The 24,951-nt window shown below is 37.8% G+C and overlaps 1 protein-coding gene across 1 annotated transcript in view; it reads left to right on the forward strand.

Moving 5' to 3' along the window:
• The window catches only part of ctnnd2a (catenin (cadherin-associated protein), delta 2a), a 547,011-nt gene that overhangs the window by 424,240 nt on the left and 97,820 nt on the right, over nt 1–24,951 (forward strand). The window contains exon 12 of the mRNA XM_036558377.1: nt 648–831. Within this exon, the coding sequence (XP_036414270.1) occupies nt 648–831 (184 nt within the window). The remainder of the gene's footprint in view (nt 1–647; nt 832–24,951) is intronic.

A 24,951-nucleotide genomic window follows, 5' to 3' on the forward strand; every position in this document is an offset into this window, starting at 1 on the left:
CATGAAGTGAGACTATATATCTGTCCCTCATGGCCACATGGTGAGCAGTTCGATGCAGTTGTTTTAATTATTGTCATTGTTAATTTTTGTTATTATTTTAATAGGCCATTGCTATGTCCAAAAATCAGAAAGTCAGTGTGGAACATTAAGAATTGTTACTATGGAATCGCATTTTCTGCAATTAAGTAAAGGTTTTTGTGTTGTAATGAAAAATATTATTAGCCACTACAAAAAATCTTTTATAGCCAGCACAATAAAAATAGCGTATAAACACATCTGACCTCCAGATCCACGTTATTAAAAAAAAAAAGCATAGTTCAACTGAGAGACCTCGAACTTGGATATTGTATTTTTTCTTTACTTTGAAGAATGGTGAAGGCCTAGTCATGCTAGCTTTTTGTCAAATTTTGCTAGTGTAATTCTATTCTTTTTAATATACAGTTGTGAACAGTGCAGTGAACAGTTTCGCTTTGCACACTTTCAGAACAAACACATTTTGCGATTCGTTACGTTGATGAACTTGATGCACATTCCTCTCGTCGACCTATAGCACAACTACTCGGACTTCTGAATGGGCAGAGCTTCATATAACAGCACTGTCTTGGTCAGTCTAGCCTGATGCTAGCTCCGTGTTTCTCTCTGTGCAGGGGTGCTGTGGAACCTGTCCTCGTGTGACGCTTTGAAGATGCCCATCATTCAGGATGCTCTGGCCGTTCTGACCAACACGGTCATCATCCCTCTGTCTGCCTGGGATGTCTCTCCTCACCAGGAAGATCGCAAGCTGCAGATGCACACATCCCAGGTCCTCCGTAATGCCACTGGTTGCCTGAGGTAAGTGTGCTTATGTGAAGTGTTTTTTTGTTTGTTTTTTGGATTTTTTCTGTTGGATAATTAGAAAATGTTTTATCCTTTCTTTTGTGTGAGATTAGATGAGACTTTACGTTCATTCATTTTACATTCATACTTTAAACACTCACTTTTAATTCACTATTCATTTTTTAATTCATAGCAGTATTAATATCATTCATTTTTATAATTTATTCATGTATTTATATCCAATACTACAGCTCAGTCATTGTGGATAGTAGTACCTCCTTATGACCTATAGAGGCAGTAGCAACGAAAGGCCTGTACATCTTTAGCTTGATATTTGCTACACATTTGCCAGGATGGAGATACAAGTGTTATCCCTCGTAAGCAAATGCGATACTAAGATGCATTTTATGACAATTTAACATTTAGTACTGTTCAAAAGTCAAACACCACCCTTTATTTATTTCCAGTCAAAATAGCTATTTTTCAGAAGATATTACTAAGGAGATGAGATATAAGATAATCCACTTGCATGAAGAGGAAAGACAAGGGAGAATTAATGAAAAAGGTTTCCAAAGCGAGAGAGAGAGAAATAGAGAAAATGAGGCTCCTAACAACTGTGCAAGACCTGGTAGACCACCAAAACTGTCCCCTTCAGATAAACAGTACTTAAAGCTTTCATCTTTGAGAGAGAGGAGAAAATCAAGCTCCTCTCTTGTTTCAGACCTGAAAAATCCACAAGTGTTTGTGTCCATCCTTTCATTGCGAGAAGACAACTCAGCGCTATGGGTCTGAAAAGATGGGTAGCTGTTAAGAAGACATTACTGAGTGAAAAAGAGGAAAATTCCAAACCAAACAAAGAAGCTGATGGTGTCCTCAGAACAGTTCAGACCTCAACATCATCGAATTTGGGATTACTTGGAATGTGAGAAGTAGAAAAAAGTGCAACCAACTTCTAAGGCTGAACTTTGGAGGTGTGGAAAAATACCTCTTTGAAAAAACTGAAAGCAAGTCTTCTGAAAAGAATGGAGGCTGTAATAAAGGTAGAGATTGGACACTCTTAATATCTTGATATTGTATTTAGTCGTTTAGAGTTCTGTGTACCTATTTGCCATTGTTACTAAATAAATGAAGGGTGGTCTGTGAATTTTGCACAGTACTCTGTATCTCACAGTATCATGTATCATGAACTACTTGGCAGTACCCTGCCCTGACATGTCTGTATCATTATCTTTGTGCTAGAACATGTTTTTATGCTTTTGATTTGGTGTGGACATCGCAACACATCATGACTTGATTCAAGATCAGTCCCTGTTGGACATGCATAATCTGGCACCTAAAATTTGTCATCTTTTTATAACATTGTAAACGCATACAATGAATGTCAATTTCACCCCCTCAGCATGATCAGACTCTGTTTTACTGAACACCTGTCATTTTATGATGAAAAACACTAATACCAAGTCAAAGCCATGCAGTTATGTGCTTTCCCTGTCTTTTCTAAAGCAGCCCACTTCTGCAGAGACAGAATGGCTGCATTTTATCTCTGGAGCGCAGTCTGGCAGAGCAGCATGAGAAAGATCAGTCCTTTGATAAAGGTGAAAAAGACAAAATGAGGGGCCAATTTACCTGGCTGGGTTTGGCTACTCTCCGCTGCTGCACCTGTTCTAAAATCAGCAGCTGGGGTCCCCACTGTTTTCAGCCCAGAGAATGTGAGATAGTTGATCTTTTCTGCGTGTTTGCCTTCCTACAATGAAGTAAAGAAAAGATAGATGATAGATGCTGGAGGACAAATGATAGATGTTGGAAGCCTATTTCGTAACACAGGAGGAGAACAACAGGCGTATTTATAAACATTAGCACCTAAACAGTGCTCACGCACAACCAGCATCAGTGTTAGGGTAGTTACTCAAAAACAGCAGTCCATTACAAATTACCAGTTACTTTTGTCAGTCTGTAATGAGATTACTTATTGCAAGTCCTGGAAAAAAGTAATCTCACTACTCAGTATTTTACTTCTAAGGTACAATTTGGAAAATAAAAGGGAAAATCCATTAGTCATTTTCAGTTCAGCTAGTTATGCTTTATGAAAGTTAGGAATGGCTAAAGCAATTTGAAAACCTAGGAAAGTAGCTACTGGAAAATTCACAAACCGTTGCCTTGACATCTTTTAGAATAAATTGTAACATTTACAGAGCTATTTCTGAATGAAAATCAAGTCGAGTGAGGTTAGAGCTCTCTCTTTTACAGCAAGATGGTTGTTTATCAATCAGTTTTCATGTTACCATGATTAGATGCTTCTGATATATTGCTTACAGAGTTCATGATGCTTCCTATGCCTGCTCTTCACTGCTCACAGTTGAAGCAACACAGTCAGCTGGCACAGTACACAAATGTATTAAATGCATTGTGCATAATTAGTATAGCTAGAAACATATGAGTAGCGCAGGTAAACATTTTATTAAGTCGGTAATGGAAGTGTGATTCTATTAATTAGGTTGGCTTGACAAAGCTAACATACTGTTTTTCTTTATCTTTTTTGTTTTATTATTATGCTACCCTAGCCCAATTATTATTATTATTATTATTATTATTATTACCTTCTGCCTTATTCTACCTTGGAAGCCACTTGGAATACCCTAGCAACACCTTAGAAACCACCTGGGATAACATGGCAATCTCCTAGCAACACTTTAGCAATCACCTGGGATGACATAGCAATGGCCTAGCAGCACCTTAGCCACCATCTGGGATCACAATGGCCTGACAGTACTTTAGCAACCACCTGGGATACCATAGCAGCAACCTTGCAACACCCTAGCAACCACCTGAGATATTAAATTGAATTTTATAGCTTCTAATTTTAGAAGCTACACATAGTGGCTTGTGTTATACTCAGCTATGCCACTAATTACTATGTCTGCAACTAATTTTGAACTGAACTACAGTTCAAACAGGTAGCCTGCCCCAAGGCACCACCCCACACATTGCTCCCCTACTTTCACTTGTAATCAGGCGCTTGTGATTTGTACAGTACAACAGTGCGTAGCAGTGTTCATAAGGTACATTTCTAAAATATTATGATTTATGCATGAGCCCTTTTCCTGCCCCTGGATGAAAAATAACACAAAGAATGTGATGATTCTCTAGGGCTCGATATTACTCCAACTTAAGACTTTATTCTGTCCTGTATCCATAGCAACTGATACTAAACTGGGTTCCGCGCAGCTTCTCGCACACCTTTGTTTGGCCTTATAACTTCTTCTGAGGTTTGCCAAAGAAATGATCCGTCTTTTGCCACCTGTAATTAGGGGATTTTACAAATTTGTTTTAAATTTGCCTGTGTAAATTATACTTTCTCTTCTTCCTTTTTGAACCCTTTGGCAAATTCCCATTCAGAAGAACGCCTTTGCCAGGAGACGCACGCACACGTGCACACTTCCTAGCTTTCATTTTCTCGAAACGCAAAGCTTCCCCTCAGTTCCTCCTGTAAATTACCCTTTAGAGTAAATGACACATTGTCTTGTATCCAAACAAAGGCTTCTCGGAAGGTGCACTGCGTGCAGGTAATTACCGCCTTCTTTGTACAGCTTCTTGTGATGTCAGCTGCAGAACAACCGCGACTGAAAGGGGCCTCTAATTCTAATTCGATGATTGAGGACTGCTCAGTGTATGTTAATTAAAAAACAAAAAGCATTCGAAAACATGACAACAAAATAGGATGCAGCCCTCAGATAAATCTGCTGTGGCTCTTTAATGCCTCATATGCTTGCAAATGCACCATAACTGGTAGTTTTAGGAGAGCACATAATTAATGAATTATAATTAATGAGTTATGAATTTTTTAAGAAGCTTGAACAGTTTTTTTTCTCTTTTCCCTGCCTGTATTGGGGTGCAGTCTGGAAATGTCGAAAACTCCAAGCTTGGTACAGCTTTTGCGCTTTAGCTGTGCAAAAAGCTTTTGAATCCCTGTGGTGTCCACCTGTATTGACTACTAGTCTGTTCACTGATGTATCTATAGGATAATAAATACAACCAAGCTAGCATTACTGTAATAAATAAATAAGCCGTCATAAAGGAAACAAAACCATAACAAAACAGTGATCCTATCTTTACTCAACTCAAAATGGATGCCAGAGACAAGTTTTTACCTTTTCAGCTAGAAAAAAACAAAGCAAAACTGAGGTATCTAAATAGTTAGGTAGCTAACTTGCTAACGTTTAGCTTGTTGTCCTCCATTGGAGTAATCCATTCTCTTCATTGTAATAATGATTTAAAGACAGTTACTGCAGTTATGTGACTGCAACAATGTATTCGGTTACCTAGCAGTAATGTTAGCCGTCTGCCCTCCTCCTGCGTTCACCAGCTAACAAAAAAAAAAACATTTTAAATCAGCCTGCGTCCAAAACTCCACCTCAAACAGTTGTTTTCCTAAAGTTCCTCCCACCTTCCATATACATCATCAGGAGGGGGTTTTCCTAGTGGTTAAACTTGAAAGTCTCGCTCCAGAGACTACTGTGGCCCCACTGTAGGATTCGAGAGAGCAGGTTAAAATGACCATGGTCACATTTTTCATGCTGGCTGGACTTCCACTTTAATACTTTGATGCAGTTTGAAGCATGCATGTGATGATTTAGCATGCAGTTTGTATGATGCTAATTATCGGAGTGACAGTTATAGACACTACATTTCCCAAAATGCCCTTTTCTTTCTAATCACCCCCTGATCCACAGAGTGTTCAGTGCACTGGCACGCTGCTCATCAGGATGAATGTTCTTGAATGTTCCTGTACTGACTTGTGAGTCATGTGTGCATCCATATGAATAAACCTCATACGCCCACACCCACCTCTACACCCATCTGTGTACTCATAAATCGGCTCAGTTGTTCAGTAATAACTTATATGGGTAGATTTAAATATTGTGAAGAGCAGAAGGCGTTTTAGATGTTCTATTCAATGTTATGTTTTGGGGACCGTAAGACCTTTACTAACGATAAATGATGATAAACTGTGAATAATTATAGTTGCATATAAACTGTAAATTTCTAGTGTGCCTGCACTTTAATGATACCACAACAAAACATGTGGTAGGAGTAGTGTGCTGTATGTCACAGTTTGTAGACATCCAGCTCATCCAGCATTTCTCTTGGAATCAAGAGTCTTAATTTGCTGCAGTAACAGCCTCTACTCTTCTGGAAAGGCTTTACATAATGTTGGAAATGGCTTTGAGGATTTGATTGCATTCAATAAGAAGAGCATTAGTGAGGTCAGGTACTGATGTTGGATGTTTAGTTGTGGATCCAATCCAACTCCTCCCAAAGGTATTGGATGGAGCTCCAACACTCCAGATAACACAGTTCCACTTTTCCACAGCCCAGTGCTGGGGGGCTTTATACCCCTCTAGTTGATGTTTGGAAGTGGGCATGTCATATTCGGCAGGTGCAGAGCATCTCACTCTATTGGTAGTGCCTTTCTATTGAGACTGTACAAGCTGAGGAAATTGTACGGAATTGTTGAGGATCACAGAGGTTACAGTTTGAAGCAAGTGCCTGACACTGTTGTGCTATTTCTTACTTTATTTTCTGGCACTGTGAATGTGTAATTTTCTGTCATAATTCGCAGCCAGCAAGATGTGGCTCAGGCACCAAATATCTCAATTCAGACGCTGAATATCTGTCAGAGTGCCTCTCAGTCGCTCTTGGTGCCGGGGAACACTCTGGCGAGCCATTGAAAAGCAGTGAAGCAGTGTTTTTGGAATTGAGCCCCGCCCCACTGGGAGTTTGACACACTTTTCTCTGTAAATCACTTCCACCAGCAGAAATCAAATTTCTAAAACCTCCTAGGTCTCCTAGGCAAGAAAAAAGCTCTCTAATAGAAACAGGTTTTCACAGCCACAAAGCAGAATCCCTCATGGCATCCCCCCAAAAAATAGGCATCATAGAGTTAGGCTCTTTCTTCATTTTCTTTCAAGCTCAAGCACCAGCCATCAAGCTTAGTGCAGGGGGAAAAACGTCTGTTTTTGTTAAATATCTCAGCAAGTGCTATAGATGATAAGAAAGCACATCATGATGGCGGAGGGCTTCACAACCAATCAGGCACGGAGCTGCCGGCCTCTATCAGAGGCCATCTTGGGGATCCTTCCTTCTCGTTTGTCTACGAGTTGGCCTTTAGCCCAAGGGCTGCTTGATTAGGGGGGTTGTTTTTTTGGAGGGGAGGCGCCATGTCTCCTTTGATAGGAGCAGAGAGTACACAATCAGCCAGTGATAAGCAGAGGGAGATAGGCATGGGGAGCCGAGGCCTTTGATGAATGACTCTGTCAGTGGTGCGGCCCAACTGGAACAACCTTTGCAAAGACGTGCAGGGTCTGTCAGTCGTGTTGGGGAAAGAGGTCCCGCTGAGCTACTGGTTACTGGATGAGCACTGCTGGATGTTACCAAAACACCACAGTCTTTTCAGGACTGTTTCTTGGAAGAATATTGATTTTGTAATGAATTAATTTAATCATAACAGCCAAACTGAATTCCATGACAGTCTGCTAAGACACAGTGGTTGCCAGGTTACTAGGTACATCTACCTTGCAGGGACATTCACTGGCCATTTAATCAGAAACGCCCACCAAATACATGCACCTTTTGAAGGTTTTCGACTGTAGGTCAACTCTTGCTGTGCAGTTTTTTTTGTTCTACGCCTCATACAGTTACAGTTTACACTATAAAGGTGGAAATCTAGTGAATTGCTATACACTACCTTCATGATAAACATCGCTCACAATAATGATCACATTCTGCGATACCAGTATTTTTGATGATACACAACATATTCCAATACAGTTCTTTGTCCAAGCCCTAATCCATTGTAACTGACCAAACATTCACATTAGGAGGCAACAAGTTGCTAACATTGTACTAAGTTTGTCTCTTGTGGGTGTGGTTGAGGCTGTTCTTGTTGTTGCCTGTGGGCATCTACACTGTCCAGCTTCTGGCAAGAAAATGTAAAAACTGTCTACTGTCTATGTATTTCTGCTTTGCACAATATGTGAACCACTGCGGTAAGTTTACACGTTTATACGTTTCTCATCCATTTTTGTATGAGACTGTTGTGAATAGGGAAGAAACGTTGGTAAAAATAAAAAGTTCAGAGAGTAGGGGCTGGGGACCTCTGTCCAGTGGCGTTGGCCAGGCCTGTAAAGATGACGGGTCTCAGCCCGGTTCATAGTAGAATTGTTTTGGAATGTTGTCCCCCCAGACTTTTTTAAATTAACCTGCAAAATGTGTAGCTGCTACTTTTTATCTAATATGAGGATTAACACATCAACAAAACATGCAGCAACTTAGCAGTGTTAATTGGTCTTATTAACAAAACATTTAAAGAAAACGAAGGAAGAGTAAAAAGTCTGCTTATTTCTTCTACACGTCTTCTCTCAAATGTCCTGCTAACACAAACATTTCATCTATAGTTTTTGCATATTTTGGAAGCTAAAAAAGTGAGTAAGTAATCTTGCTGCCTTCAAATTTGAACAGAAACAGAATATAACATACATTGTTTTCTTAACCTACTGTTTGATGTCACTGAACTTAGATAACAGCAAGTTTACTTACTTTTCTAAGTTAAATTAATTACTGTTTTTTACTGTAGTAGACTTTCCTTTTTACAGACATTTCAGGCACACATGCTTTTTCTCCTTTTCACTCCCACACTCTCTCTCTCTCTGCTGTGCCTCTCTTTCTCTTGCTCTCTCTCTCTCTCTCACGCTGAGAGGTGGGTGAATATGCCCTGAATAAAGCCATGGATGATGAGAATGATGTATGTAAACGAGCTGGGGTGAAATATGATGTGTCAATGTTATAAGGTTCGGGGCTAGTTAAAAAATATTCAGGGCTTTGGTCCCAGAAGCCCAGGCCAGGCGATGCCCTTGCCGGTGTCTACTATTGGTCCGTGGAACTTGTTGGAGCCAGTCGTTTTGATAATTAATTTGCATAAAGTTTTGAAAATCTGAACATGACTTGGTGCTTGTTGCCATGACGCTGCATCACTTGTTGCTTGTTGCTAATTTGCAGCTACAAATGGCCTGCTTCCACAGGAAATTACTGTTCGCCTGTCACTCTCTCACCTGCTGATGTGAATGCACGGTAAATGTCGGTTTCCCAGACAGAGATTAAGCCTACATGTTTCTTTCAGTGGAGAATCTCTATTCAGAATGCTGCTTGGACCAGGGCTAGGCTTAATCCCTGTCTGGGAAAACCAATTCTAAGAGTTATGGAATTAGCTGTCTGTCCATAAGATCACGATGATGAAACAGGTGGCTTTACATATTCATTGTCTAAGTGATGGTTACTGCAGAGTACTAAGGCTGAAAGATGAAAGGGTTTTCTATCAAGGGTTTTCTATTTTCTGACATTTTAATTATAGTCTATATTAACAACACTGTTGTCTTAAATTTGACCTAATAACACAGAGCTTGTGAACCACCTATGGATGATAGCTTCAAGCTAGGAAAAGTGGATGTTCTGGTCTTCATGGCCAAAGTAACAAGCATGGACCTCAATTTATAGAAATATAATAGCAATTTAAATTACAGTCATAATAATGGTCAGAAAAATTGCAGTTAGGTATTTACCCCAAATTATTCATTTTTTCAGATTGCAAGTTTGTTAGTTTTATCAGTATTTAAAATCCTAAGTGGGCGCAGACTTCTGATTTAAAGGATGCTGGTGCCTCTTGTTTGCTTCTCCTTCAGATCTGCTATCTTTACTGCTGGTTTTTCTTCTTCACCACAAGTTAATTTTTGTTCACCCTGCTTTTACTGCAATTAGATTAGCGCCCCCTTGCGGAGTTAGGCAGTAATGATATTCTGGTAAATCAAAGTGGCAACAGGTACAGTGTGAAGAAATCTGTTTAGAACACTTTAATAAAAATGTCAGTACTTGGAGTTTGGGTTTTCGATGATGTCTCACAAGAGAAGCTATCATGATGAATTGCTGTATTGATTTTTTCTCTCAAACATAATACAATTTTGAATGTTTTCAGAATTTTATTATGAAAGTTGAATTGCCTTCTACCTGTAAGGCCTTGCATGTTCCCTGTGTTTGAGGGAATGCTCATCAGCCTCATGAACTATTGCTGACATGGATGAAATGCAAATTCAGAAGAACCGATGGCAGGGTTCAGTCTAAATGCAAATGTGAGATGGTGGTTATAATCTGAATTATGGGCCCATCTGCCTTAGACGACATGGGAGCAACTCCTCACTGAGAGCAGGTAATTGCGTTCATTAAAAGCAAGTTGCTGATGGTGGGATAACAGCTGTGGAGGTCCATGCTGGAGATAGTGGGAGAAACTCTGCATGTTCCCCAGATTCCCAGGTACTTCCCAAGTGGCCCCTAGTAACCATGCTGAAATCTCCAGATCCTTGTGTTAAGCTCACAGGCTTATTGGCATTCCTAACACGGAAGCACTCACGGAGCTGAATTATCTCCATGCTGGGCAGGTAGTCCTGCTTGGATGTCACTTTCTGCCCTTTATGAAGGTCCAGAGCCTGTGGGCTGTTGGATCTTTCACTAAGCGTGCTTCACTCCAGAACAGACTTCACTCCAAATTGACCATCTGCCAACAAGTCAGTGCAACTGGTGGCAATTTCAGCTAGATGAAAACTGTTGAACTGGATTTAATGAGTTAAAACTGGACAGCAGTTGAAATAAAGAAGTTATAAAGGAGGAGGCGGAATATGAATTGGAACAAGGAAAGTCCTGCTCTTCAAAAAGATTGGCTTGCTGGTAAAGCCACAGGTGAGAAAAGCTCCCCCCTTAGTGTGGAGATATGCACATGCACAGCAGCCCGAACAACCCAAAAAATATGTTTTTGTGCATTGTTAGAACCAAACACTGTTTATGCTGTTTTTGTCAGCTTTTATCAGTGATTTCAGGTATGTTTTGAAACATTGATAAGGATTTTAGTTTTGGGTTTATATTGTATGACTGGAAATAACTGCCTGGGGGCGTTGCCAAGATGGATGTTGAGTCGACAGACTTACCTATAAGGACTTGGCTGCAGAAAAAGTGTTTATGTACAAAAAATTACTAGGAATAGCAGAGTTTTTTGAACATTTGAGGAAGCTTTCTTTTTTTTTGTAAAAGCAACCTACACATCTGTGCAACAAATAGCAGTGTAAACTTTGTTTCTAGTATGTATGGTTTATGGACAATTCAGCTGGAAGTGCAAATGTTACAACTTACCCCATAGGCAAGGTTAACTGTAACAGACACGCAGTTCTAGTTCGATTCCATATTTTATTTTGTAAACTTTCATAATTGTTTATGATGTTATGAACGAAACCACTATAAAATAAACGCTTTTGTTGTGTAAACATGGTTCCTTTGAAAATAGCATTAAATATAATTTGTACTGTTAAAAAAAAATCATCCAAAAAATATAGTTACTCAGTTTTATTACAAATATTTACATGAAAAATCCAGTTTCCTATCTTAAGGTCTGTGTCATTTCTTTCCATTGTTGCACAGTGTTGCCTCAAGGCAACATACCGCAAAACACCACCCACATGTATAACAACAATGTTTTTGATTTATCAGACCCATTTTATTCAAGAAAAGTGACTCAAACATTTTTTACACATTGTTCTCCTAATGAGTGCCATAGGGGGATATGCATCAAAATAAATATGTGCAACGAAAAGAGTCTGTGTCAGATGTGGCAAATTAAGTGTTGTAGTATGTTTTTAATTAATTTGCAGATAAAAACGTCTGACAGTGTAACTTGGAATTTGTATGGAGATGTGTGGACTTCTCTCATTGTTTATTTAGGGAAGCTTAGTGAGCAACACTGTGTTAAAACTAACTCTGCCATGTGGAGGCTAATGGACAGTCATGCTGGCACTCACTGTGAGTTGTGTACATGCTTTAAAAGGGGGCTGTGTTAAAGCTACCAAGAGAGTAGTTACATTAATATTGGTGTTAATTCTGTGACTTATACACAGTTCAGTAATCAAAAAATATTTATGATGAAGAAAGTTGTTTTATGGTACAGAACAGTCTTCAGGTTGAATCTCAGTAAGTGTCTGTCAGTTTGCTGTTAAAATTGGCAGATGAAGTTGCTATGGTAGTATGAGAAGATGACCAAAAGCATGCTCTACTGGAACCTGTTTATTTGCTCAAAATGTCCTTGTTTCAGTTTACCCCGTTAAGTTGGGCCCGCTCTCAATTCTCCATTAACCACCATGAAATGCTTACTTGTCTGCTTGGGTGCGCGACATTGAGTGTTCCTCATGTTTCAAGATCAGATTTTATAAGCCAGCGTTGTACCAGTTTGAGGAATTATTTAACCATGACTATTAAAAACTGAAAGAACAAGGCAGTTCCCTTGTAAAAAGGTTTTAAGGTGTGCTCGAAATACAACGCTAATTGTGTTCAATAAGTAATTAGCAAACAAAGGATGTTTATTGATTAGATGGAGTTTATCGAGAGTGACAGAAAATAAATGACATGAATAAGCAATAAACGCGATGGGCCTCATTAACCGTGGAAAATTAGCATTAGCCTGACTTGAACCTCAAACAGGAGCTGCTTTTGTTAGACTTCAACCTCACTCACTGAGTTAATCATGATGTCAGTGGATCACCCTTCAGCTGGATATTGATCAGTATTGACTTTGTCACACAACATCTGCCACTCTGAACATGAATGCACACCTACCCTTACCAAAAAAGTCACATCAATTTCACGTGAACAATGTTTTTTGCAAACTTCACGTGATAAAATGTATTATCGCATGTGAAGAAACGTGTTTACATGTGATAAAATGTCTTCACACGTGAAAAAGCATGTGGTTACTTGTAAACGTGTTTTTTGCGCACTTCTTATGTGACATGTGAGTTTTGTGTAAGTGTACACACACAAAAGAGGTCTACACAGGTATGAAATTGAAGCTCAAACCTGACCTGTACCCGTGAGTTCGAAACCCGACCCAAACCCACTCACACGCACTTTACCCCTTTGGACCCCTCAGCGGCTTCTGCTGACTGCTCTGCTTTTTACTGTAAAGGCCGTGGATAGCTGTGATTTAATAAAGTGAATTCTGACAGAAATCACAACAGTTACAGGGATCTTCAACACAAATTACATTACATTACATGATTGTTAGATATTTTATTTTTTGATGATATCCGTTTTTAATTTGTAAAGTTTTTTCCAAATTTATACATCGCTTTTTACAATGTCATCCCCCTACAATAAGACTCAAAGCAAAAGTGTTCTGTTTATCAGATTCACAGACAGAAGACTATGACAAGATTTTGGCTCTGCTAGATGCAAATCTTTGTTTAGTGATTCAAAATCTGTGAAAAGTTTTCAGTTATTTTAGCTGCTTTACTGAACATGTAGCCAAGCTCATGCTCCAACACGAGTGAGAAAACCTCAGTAGGCAAACGTAAATCTTGTCCAGTGCGATGACACACATTATTTCCATGTTTGATAATCAGTCAATTATTTATTTAATTATCTTTATTTAAACTGTGAATACATTGAGGGAGACTCTCATTACAATGTAGCTGAGCAATGCAGAAAACAGGGATTGAGAAGTTAAGTAGCAAAAATAAATCAAATGTTATAATAAAATAATAAAAATCATAATAGTAAAACTTACTAATAAGAAAGTACCAATAAACCGTTAAATCAATAAACCATTAAAATAATATAGTACTATATTGTACAATATAGTAACTTAACAAATAACAGATCAGATAATAATGAAATAATAAAAAACATAAGTTAATTAAGTAAGAAATAGATGTAAGACAATAAATTGACAAAATAAATAAAAAGAATAAAATAAAAAGAATACTAATTAATAAAAGGAATAAAAAGAATAATAAAAAGTAAAAAAAAAGTAAAGGTAAAAAAGTAAAAAGTAAAACAATAGCTGACACGTAGCTAAAACTTACCAAAAATCATATTAAAAGTGAAGTAAAATCAAGCAGTTGCAGGTTGATTGGAGGTGGTTAGAGACTAAAAGTTTAAAATGTTCATGTGACACCAGAGAGCAAAGCTTTAGAGCTTCCTGTAATAAATTCCAGCTCACTGGTGCTGTAGCTAAAAGCAGATTTTCCCAGCTCAGTAAAAGCTCTCAGCACCTGAAGGGTGATCCAATCACTAGAACAAGTCTGATAAACTGCATTATTTACACTGAGCATTTCTGTGATGTACGATGGCCAGTAAGAGCTTTATAGATAAAAAGAAGCCAATGTGTCTCCCGACGCACAGACAGAGATGACCAGCCAACCTTTTCATATAGTATACAGTGAAGTGTAGTGTAGGGGTCACCAGTAATGAATCTTAAGGCAGCATGATATACAGAGTCTAGAGATTTCAAAGTAGTTACATATTTCATTTATAGGGACGGTTCATAGCCTTTACGAATCAGCTAAACTGGTTAGCTGGCCTTTTGTGTTTTCCACTTCCCAGTGAGTCTCAGTCTGTCAGCTACACTGACCAAACGAAAGACTGAAGATACAATCATCTTTGTACAGCAGAGAAAGCTAGAGCAAACAGTTAGCTTAATGAATATCAAATGAACTTATATTTGATTATTTCCCTTGGTGTAAATGCTGGTTAACTTCTACTTACTACTTAATATCTGTTACTGCAGTCCTCAGTTCCATTCAGTTCAAAGACACAGGACTGCTTTGTGATACTGTAGCTGGAGAGAGTTCTTAGACTAATTCTGCAGCTTTGAGCTATGTGATATGATGTGATTAAATCATGCTCATCGTTATGAAATGATAAAGAACTTCACTGGCTGTTTTAGTCAGCTCTTTTCATATCACTGTTTTTTATTTCTCAATATTCTAAATTTTATTATACATTATTAGTACTACAGTTTCTGCAGTGCTCATTTCCCCTTCAGGCCTGAACTGGCGGCTCTTTGTTGGTTTCTATCCTTGGTTTAGTTTCCATATTAAAGAGGTGGGACTCACTTTTAAAATGAACTCAACTTGTAATTGTAATTTTAAATGATTTATAATCAAGCAAAATATTTAAGCAGTAATAAATAAGCATGAAATCTCTGACAATTGTCAAGAATCCACAAGAGTGTTCTCAGTTTCTGTTGGGGTCTGAAGGGTTATTACATGCATGGTTGTACAGTGCTTTGCTTTGTTACTAAACACTTGAGTTGAGCAACAAAAAATATTATGCTGAAATAAACTGGTACTTTGCACGTGTAATATGCAAACAATATTATTATCAGTATTTTTTGTGGAATTCCTGACAATAGCATAAAAAAATTAATATTCACTTCACTGTTTTTATAATATTTTGTAGATGTGACGTATAAATGTTCGCAATTTTACATCTGTTCTTCCAGTCAGTCCTCAAACTGCTCTATTTGATTTCACACTAGCGCTGGTTTGTGTCAAGCAAAGTGTGGATCTCATCTTGGCCCCAGCGTTACTGAAGAGACAATCAGCATTCGCTGGATGCACAGCTCCGCAGATTCATTTGATGCATAGTTGAGATTTTGAGGCCTCCAACTACACTTACCCTTGAACGCCTTCTTTGATGATATATTAACTAACTGATATATTCCCCAGAATAATTACTTAGAATTTGGAGTTTGTAACTCACACTTACCTTGTTGTTACCAAGAACTTGGGAGACAGCTCTTTTTAATCCATTGTTTTTGTGATGTCACAAAATCCAACATTTTTACACATATTCAGCCTATAGAAGTTTTGGCCTGCTTATTCACACTCTTCATAATGAATGTTTCAGAGAACAAACCTCATGTGCTGAGAAAAAATAAAACATAAAACGTGCCAAAACTTTTTCACAGGCCATATTTTATGTTTGTTTTTTTTAACCCATTATGTTAAATTCGGTAACTTAACAGTAATAGTACATTAAAATGTGCAGAAGAAATGTGCACTCAATCATGTTTAGCAGGCTGAAGATTGTCCTGAAGGGGGCACCATTAGCTGTAAAATAGTTTTTGATGATTCATAAAAGATGTGCTTCACATCAGTGACACTGCGGCCTTGTTAAAGTTTAAAAGACTTTCAGAGTTTTTCCAAGAACTGTACTTTCCAAAACTTCCTATGAACCTTTATATTTAAGAGTGCAAGCAGCAAATATCTGCTCTCCACAGGCCTCATATTCACACCCAAGTGCTTTATTACAGGCGACTGGCTTGCTATTCCGCTTTGTCAGCACAGGACTACCTCCCAGCTCTCCTCTGCACATTTATTAAATAATTTTATCGTTTTGGAATATTGACAGAGGGCTCCTGCTTATTGGGTAGACCCTGTCAAAAGATTGGCACTCCATCATAATGATGGCCTGATATATCAAGCGCCTGCTGTAGTCTAATTGCCGCCCTCTCCTCCTGCCTCTGATAGTAGTCTAGCACAGTGAGCTCCAGAAGAGTGGAAAATAATGAAACGTCCCAGTAATGCATTGCTCTTTTTCACTAAATCTGGCTGCACTCTGTGTTTTTTTTCTTTTGCCTGGTGTTCCTGCCAAGCTGTGGGAGAGGAGCTGTCCTCCATCAATCCTCACACACATGATTAGCTGCGAATAATCACTCTGCTGTTATTAACGCTTAGAGGTCTGGATCAGTTTATCATTGTCATTTTGTTGTAGTATTTATATAAGTTAGTAGAACGAGTAAGTAACTTTAGGTTGCCTTGACAAAGTCAGATGATATTGCTTTAACAGTTGAAGAAGTTGCAAAACACTAGTTGTTTTTGATAATTGAGTTGTATAGTGATACAAGGTGGTTACTATGGTGTTGCTATGAGGTTGCTATGGTATTCCAGCTTGTTAGAGTGAAGCTTGATGGTTGTTAGGTGGTGGCTAAGGTTTTGCTAGGCTACTGTTGCGATATCCCTGGTGTTTGTTAAGGTGTTGTTAAGCCTTTACTATAGTATTCCAGGTGGTTGTTAAAGTGTTGCTAGGTCAATGAAATGGTGTTCCAGGTGGATGCTAAGGCTAAGGTGTTGCTAGGTTTTTTGCTGTGCTATTCCAGGAACCAAGTGTCATAGTGTCTGCAACACAAGAACAACCATTTTATTTACTATCAAAAACCACAACTAAACCTAAGTACCTTCTGAGTTTAATGATGATGATTGTAAAATGGTGGTACATCTGGAACAAAGTTTTCTTTAGGTACTGTTTTGCCTTACAGCACCCTCCATGTATTGCTCTGCCGTCAAAAGCTTCTCAGGCCAGCTACACTCTCAGGGAAAAAAGGTACCTGTCACTGGTTTGGTGCCCTCGATAGCGCCTGCTATTTTTAGTCTATCACAAAACAATGTCTCAGGTGTCAGGCAACATATTAATAAACACTTTTTATAATAACTTCCTGTGTGGTAGCTTTTAGAGGCTTCAAACATCTGGTTCCTATCACCACCACTGAGAATAATTCTGACTTCTCTAGAACAGAGTATTTAACATAATAGTACTCTGAATGGCTTTGTTTATATCTGAACAATTTAATTATGTAGAAAATTTGTAAATTGGCAGACTTCTCCTTTAAGCATACTACTTTTTACATGCCAGTTGTAGAACATTAGCCCTAATCAGGAGGAGAGCTAGGCTTATGGGAAAATAAAAGCTTTAATTGGTGCTTGTAAAGTCCCTTGCAGCTTGCAGTAAGTGGATGGAGCGAGTTATGTGGAGTGTTGATGAGGGGGGCTCAAACCCACAGGTCTCTTCTGTCCTCTTTAAATTCCTGCCCGTGCTGTTGGAGGCCTTATTTGATTATTTAATGGCTAGAGATCTTTCATTTAACCACGGCACCACATGTGCAGGCCTGCTTTTGGCAGAGCAGGCCGTTTCACTCAGGCTGAGGCCGTGATGGATGAGCACAATTTGCTTGTCGGAAGCACGTTAAGATGTGATTTTTGGAGTGTCTAGTTTACCTCCTAATACGTTAGGATTGTAACTTCTCAAACCTAATACTGATTTAGAGTGATACATCCTACTCTGTGAACTAAGAATGAGCAATATACCCAGTATTTTATCCTTTTTTGATTCTTCCTTTCTTGTGTTTTGTGTTTTACTTACACCACTGTTGTAGAGGTGATGTGAACGGCCATCATTCACAACGTGCAGCAGTGGTAAACAAAGAGATGTAAATGTCTGCAGTGTGGAGCTGTTTTACGGTGGAAAGGGAAAACGTGTAATATCTGCAGCACCAGTGTTTCCACTGTTTGTGTTACATTTTGTCTGAACCATGTCTTTCACTTGTATGTTGCAACCGGTTGAAAACAAAACTATTATGGAGAGATTCTCCTCTGTTAGCCTCACTGCTGGTTATAAATGAGAGCTAGCAGAAAGGGCATGTTCAAAATTGAGAGAAAAGACCAGCTGCACTCTCAGGAAAAGGGTACCTAGCTGTCATTGGGTTGGTGCCTTTAAGGGCACGTCTTCAGTAACTTTAGTTAGGAAACATAATTGTATCATATCCTTCTGCAGTTCTGGTTTTTCAGTTATATTGACTCCACACACCCTGTCTTGATTCCAGGCTTTTAAAAATTTAGATTATGAAAATGTACAAATATGTCTCTCCTGGGGAAAAAGGTATGCAGTTGGGCCTTAAAACCAATGTTTACATTTACATCATTTAGCAGACTTACAAAAAGTGCTTTGTCTATCCAGAGAAAGTATCTTCGCTAGTTAACGATAGGTTAGAGAGAAAGCCAGTCCTGAGCTCAGATACTGCTAGAATGAGAAAGTCATTGACACCTAGTGAAAAAGGAACAGAGTTAAATACAGAACAGTGCAATACAATACAATACATAAGTGCTTTACAATACATGACAATCAATACTTAATTCAGTGCTCATTTAAGTGCTGAATAAACAGGTGTGTCTTCAGTCTGCGTTTGAAGACAGCGAGAGACTCTGCTGTACGGACAGCCAGTGGGAGTTCGTTCCACCACCTGGGTGCCAACACAGAGAACAGTCTGTGCTTTTGTACCTTTGAGATTAAATTTACATTGTATTTTACATTGTACCTTCCTAAACAAATGTGTACCTGCACAGCAGCATTTTTCTGACAGTGTGCAGCACCGTTAGAGTAATATGAGATCATAGTATATTTACAATATTATAAAAGTTATTTATAAAGGCAATACATATATGTATATGTATATATATAGAGAGAGAGAGAGAGAGAGAGAGAGAATCAGTTTAGAGTGATTACTTTTATGCGTATATGGATCATTCTACTGAATTCAAAGTTCAGTAGTTGAAAGTCAGAGTTGAAGACATTTTAGTAGTGACAATTCTAGCAAATTTTGTGCAGAACTTAAAAACGCTGGCTCGTATATGACCAGCAAAAACAGCTTTGAACAGTTTATGCACATAAAAACATAATACCTTTCATGAAAGTGCAAAATTTACTTAATTACAGAAAATGTGTTTCAGTAGTGATGAATCTTCACTGATTTTCAGACTTCGGAACACATTTACAAAAATGGGATCTAACTGCTCACTATGTGGCCATGAGGGACAGGGATACAGTCTCACTTCCTGCTCTGAAGTACAGGGATTTGGCTAAAATAAGGCTCCGCCTACAGACAAATACTGTGTTTAGGTAATGACATGAAAACATGGGACAACATTTTTTGAATAAAATATAATTTAAAAAAAAGAAACTCATAATAAATCTAAATCTTTATTTTTCACTTTAAAAGAAATAAAAAGTATTTAAAAAAAACACTGAAAAGAAAAACAAAACGTTTTATGTTCACAAGTGTACATTTAGGGGTTATGGTTTAGGACAGCCACTGCCCACTGTACCCTATAAATGATAATTTTGTGTATATTTCGATTTTTACTATGTTAATTAATGTCTTTAGTTTAAATAGACCATAACATAATCCAAATGTCTGAATATTAAATTGTTTTTTCAATGTGTTTTTCAATGGTTTTTTTTTAATTATTATTATTTTTTTTTCAATATTGGTCTGCTGTTTGAACTTTCTTAAACTTTAGAAGTGACTACATGATGAGCAGTGCATGCATATATGGCTCTGCATTTCTGATTGGGTTGATGTTTGTACCTATATGTTAATACGTGCACATTTGTCTGACTGTGTTTGGTCTTGCATTCGGCCAGGACAGATTTTCCTTCAAGAACAGCAGAGTATATTCCATTCAATTCACATGAAAATGACTGTAACAGGACATGGCATGAGGGCATATCAGAGATGATTAGTGTCAAACCTATACTACTAGCCTTTTACATCTGCTCTTAGCTGGCCTCTTGCTTTCTTCATTTGCCATTAGGCTGCTGGAGATGTTTGCTGTATTATATGAAGTGAATCCAGGCCTGCCGTGCCCAGAGCTCTGCACCACACCCTGACGTACATTAGCATAACCTCTGATTAACTGTTTTCCCATATGGCACCAGCAGAGCTTGGTGTTTAATTTCCCACACAAAGGGCTGCAGTGAAAGTTCCATTAGGGGAGCTGGGTGCACATTCTTTACTTATGCCAGAGCCTGCAAGCACAGAATACTCATTTTGGACCTGATGAGTTATATCCTGCAGTTGTTGTGATAGAACATTATGGATATTACTATGTGAAGGAATGCTCTTCTGTTAATAGTATTTACTTTTATTTTGTTATCTAATCAAATTGACATAATTACATATTTGATTGAGTACATAGTGAATTATATTTGCATTCTATTTACAGTCTGTATCGAGTCTGCAACCGTTCTCTTTGTTTTGATGGCAAAAATGTGAAGGATGTTTCTGACTATAAAGACAACAAAAACTTTCCATCAAATTCAAATCATAACTAGAAAGGTAAAGTCTGTGAACGAACTTTAAGTTGGCTGTAAAAAGCCAGCTAATTACTTTGAGTTAAAATAGTGGATGATTGTTGCTAAAGTGTTGCTTAAATGTTGCTAGGTGATACCATCCAAGGTGGATGATAATGTGTTGCTGGGTGCTACCTTAAACTGCTAACTTAAATCCTTAAATTCACCGCAACCCTAAATTCAGTGCTACCTTAAATGCAGTGCCACCTTAAATCCAATATTTCTGCTAATATATATGTGCATAAGGCTATACGAGTGTGAGTCTGTGTGTACTGTGTATGAGTGTCTGTGTGAGAAATGTGCACTGTGACATCACTTTTGGCAGTTAGACTTCCTATAGGGAAAAAATATATCGTCTTTGAACGATTTTTTTATGAAAACCGTACCTCGGATTGCTTAGAAAAGCACAAGCAACCTAATCAGGTATAGGTCCTGCAGTCCTGCAAAGTTTGGTGCCTCTAGCTCGAAAACAGCAGGGCAAGAAAAATACAATGTATTTTAAGCATAGAATAAAAAGAAGAAGATGATTATAAAGAACAGTAAATTGGCTTTTTCAAGCCAACTTAATAACATCATAATACCTACTAACACAAAGGTGGCATCAAAGCCTAGAATCCACATTTGTGACAGAATTTCTTGGCTAATTTCAATGAGCTATGGTTGAGAAATTATTAGTATTCAGTTTAAAAATCTGTCATTGCTTGCTTCTGAAGGTTAAGTAAGGTAAGATTCCTGAGAGTGAAAATTCACCTTGTTGGCTTTTGCATAACTGGTTACAAATGTCATGGATGGAAAGTCCTTTAGCATTCTGTCAGCACATTTCGAGTTGTCTAGAGGGAAGGTGAAAAAACAGGCCATTAGTATGACATCAGAATGTGTCACAGTGCTTGTAATTACAAGCAACTGGAAAGATTCGGTTCAGTTTTGTTTATGAAGCAACTTTTTACAACAGATGTTATCCCAAATCAGCTTTCCGGAAATGTGGATCCAGCCCCCGAATGAGTTTAATAGTCACTCTGGAAGAACATAATGAAGAAAGGCTGAGAGGAACCAAGGGCCCTGTTTCCATTATAATGCAAGCATGGAAAAGAAGAACGAATAACAGTTGTTAGTACAAAAAAGAATAAACAATGAAATATAACTTTACTCGTTTATGTATAAATAAATAAAATCAGATCAGTGAAATTACTGTACATATTTTATTCCAGCAGAATTATCAGCTTTTTTCTTTTCTAATAAAACAGTTTAACAGCAGGTTTAAGACAGGTTTTAAAAATTTGTTAGATTTGTTGTGTCACTGAGCTAAGATGTTGTGAAGTCACACTCTGTATCTCACTCACTTTTTCACTCATTAACTTTTAAACACTTTCATGATTAAAACTGTTGATGATGATTAATTGTTACTAATACAAATTATCGTTTTCTTTAGATCTTGTCTGCTCTCGCATACGCTGTCTCTCACCTTTTTGCCACCGGTGTTCATGGGTGCTCGGTTACAGCGTTACAAGCACGTTTTCACATTCTCTGTACTGTTCTTTGTGCTTGTTGCCAGCCAGTGTCTCCATGCTGGCATTTCTGCCAAATTCCTATCCCTTTTCTTCCTTTTTTATCACGGTCAGCACCAATTATTCACCAAAAAAAGCATTATATATATATATATATATATATATATATATATATATATATATACAGAATTCCATAACTGCAATTTTTTGCTTGATACTGCGATATACTTTACAGTATATTAGTGAACTCTTGATATAACATGGATTAATTTGACCTACATTACTTTTATTACTCTACATTGCAACACATTAATTGATCATGTGGGTGTCTTGATTCATTAAAAATACTCACAAAAACATCTGGGAATTGGTAAGGATGCTAACAGCACACAGTAAAATGTGTGATATCAGCTGCTATATCAGAATTGCAAATGCCAGTATCACGAAAATGGTTAACAAACAGTATTGTCCATCCCTGAGTAAGCAAATCTGTGTGTGGGTGTGGGTGTATGTGTGTTTTTATATATATATATATACATACACACACACATACACACACACATATATCGCTGTTGTTGGAAGAAAACCTCGTATCTCCAAAATGGTAACTTTATAGGAGAAGGAAAAAACCTACTTTACTTTTAATGTAAGTCAATGGAGCCAGACTTAAAAAGAACTCATTTTGGGCCGTTTCTTTTGGTCCATTCATTATGAAATTTTCACAAAATGTAAAGGGTCACAGGTACTTTCAAGTTATGTCAAAAACTGAAAAACATCAAAAGTGGAGATACGAGGTTTTCTTCTGACAACAGCGATATACATATGCACATATAAGCACTCTACATGTACCTCTCTGCCATGAATAGATAAACCTGATCTCAAAACTATGATAAAACAATGTCTCAGACATCAGGCAGTGTATTCGAAACCATTTCATGTAATAACGTTCTGTGAGGGAGACATTAAACTCTTCAGATGTCTGGTTCCTGTCACCACCAAGCATTTCTCATCAAACTACTGTGAATGATGTCGTTAACATCTTAACCATTTAATTTTAAATTTGTTTCTTCGCTCAACACCCGCTGCGCTCCAAGCCCCAGTGATTGCTCTGCCTGTAGTTACACCACTGGAACTGCCACTCTCTCTGGCAGTGCCAGAGCAAAGTTTGAAAGCTTCTTTAAATTATTATTCTCCCTGATTCTTCATTCGAGCTGGGTGAAAAATTGTCTCTGCAAGCAACATGCTGCAAGCTTTACTCTCCCTTTCATCCATACATAATGGAGTTTTGAATTAACTGAAGTTTGGAAGAAAAAACATGTCTAACTTCCTACGTACACCGCATAGCAGAACTTTAAGGACACCTAACTTTTTTTTTAAATATGAGTTATCTTGATATTTTCAGTAACAGTGAGGCTAAATGAGACTTCCATGACAAACCTATATATACATTTATAACAGCTTATTCCAACAAGCATCAGTTGTCATAACACTTTATGAAGTGAAATGACATTAATATTGACAATAGCATCCTTTTTTTGGCAACAGGCATTTGTTGGAATATTTGTTGGCCTTTATAACAGAAAAATTCTGTAAACAACGGTAAAGGGTCTTACAGCAGGGATGCCAGACAAAACTGGTTAATTAACAGTAAAAATAGGCGTTCTCAGTGTTGGTACATATCTGCAAAATTAGTTATTTAATTTCTTAGAAATATATTTTACGGTCATTCAGCAGTTACAGTAGTTCAGCTACACTGTTAAAAATGAAAATCAACCCAATTTAAAATCACACAGTAACTTGTTACACTGCTTTTAAGTTAACTCAACCTGGGGACACCAGAGTTCACCCAGATCAAACTTAGTTGAGTCAAAACTTTTCTTAATGTTTTTGCTCTCCCTCTCAGTTAGGTAAATACATTTCCCCACTCGCTGGGGCTCACCTGACGCAGTCCCATCAGACATTTTGTCCGTTTGGTTACCTACTTACAGATGGCTCTGGCTTAGAGTATTTTATCATATGTCAAATATCTGTGAAATAAAGGTGATCAGTTGTTTTATTATCTATTTATCTTTATTTTGTCTAGCTTTATTTATCTATTTAGCTTTATCTATTTATTTAACTTGTGTTGATAGTCATGTAAACTTACGAATGCTACCCTGCAAAGGTTTTGTTAACTTAAAACAACCATTTGCTAATACTTTGGGTATGTTTTGCTCAAACACTTCATGTCCATCAAAGTGTCTTCCTTGGTTTGGAGAATATGTTTTTGCCTAAATAATTATTTGACAGGTTTTTGTTTTTTTTAAAGCACATATTGGTCCAAAGGTGGTTATGTGCTGACATCACAACAAGGCGATTAAACATGTGGGCTTTATTCCCAAGGTAGCACGGTTACTAATACTGTCACAAATGTTTACATATGTGATATGCTCATTTATAGCAAATACAGGTGTCTCCAAACTTTTGATGGGCAGTCCATCTTTCCCTTGTGTTTACTGTGGCACCCCACCCTACCGCCTCCTCTGTATCCACTGTCTCACTTGTAAACTTGCACTCTTTTCCTGCACTGTTTAACATATACAGTGGTGTGAAAAAGTGTTTGCCCCCTTCCTGATTTCTTATTCTTCTGCATGTTTGTCACACTTAAATGTTTCAGATCACCAAACAAATTTAAATATTAGACAAAGATAATACAAGTGAACACAAAATGCAGTTTATAAATGAAGGTCTTTATTATTAAGGGAAAAAGAAATCCAAACCTACAGGGCCCTGTGTGAAAAAGTGATTGCACCCT

Source organism: Colossoma macropomum, unplaced genomic scaffold (assembly GCF_904425465.1).
Source record: "Colossoma macropomum unplaced genomic scaffold, Colossoma_macropomum, whole genome shotgun sequence".
In the NCBI taxonomy this organism is placed as follows: Eukaryota; Metazoa; Chordata; class Actinopteri; order Characiformes; family Serrasalmidae; genus Colossoma; species Colossoma macropomum.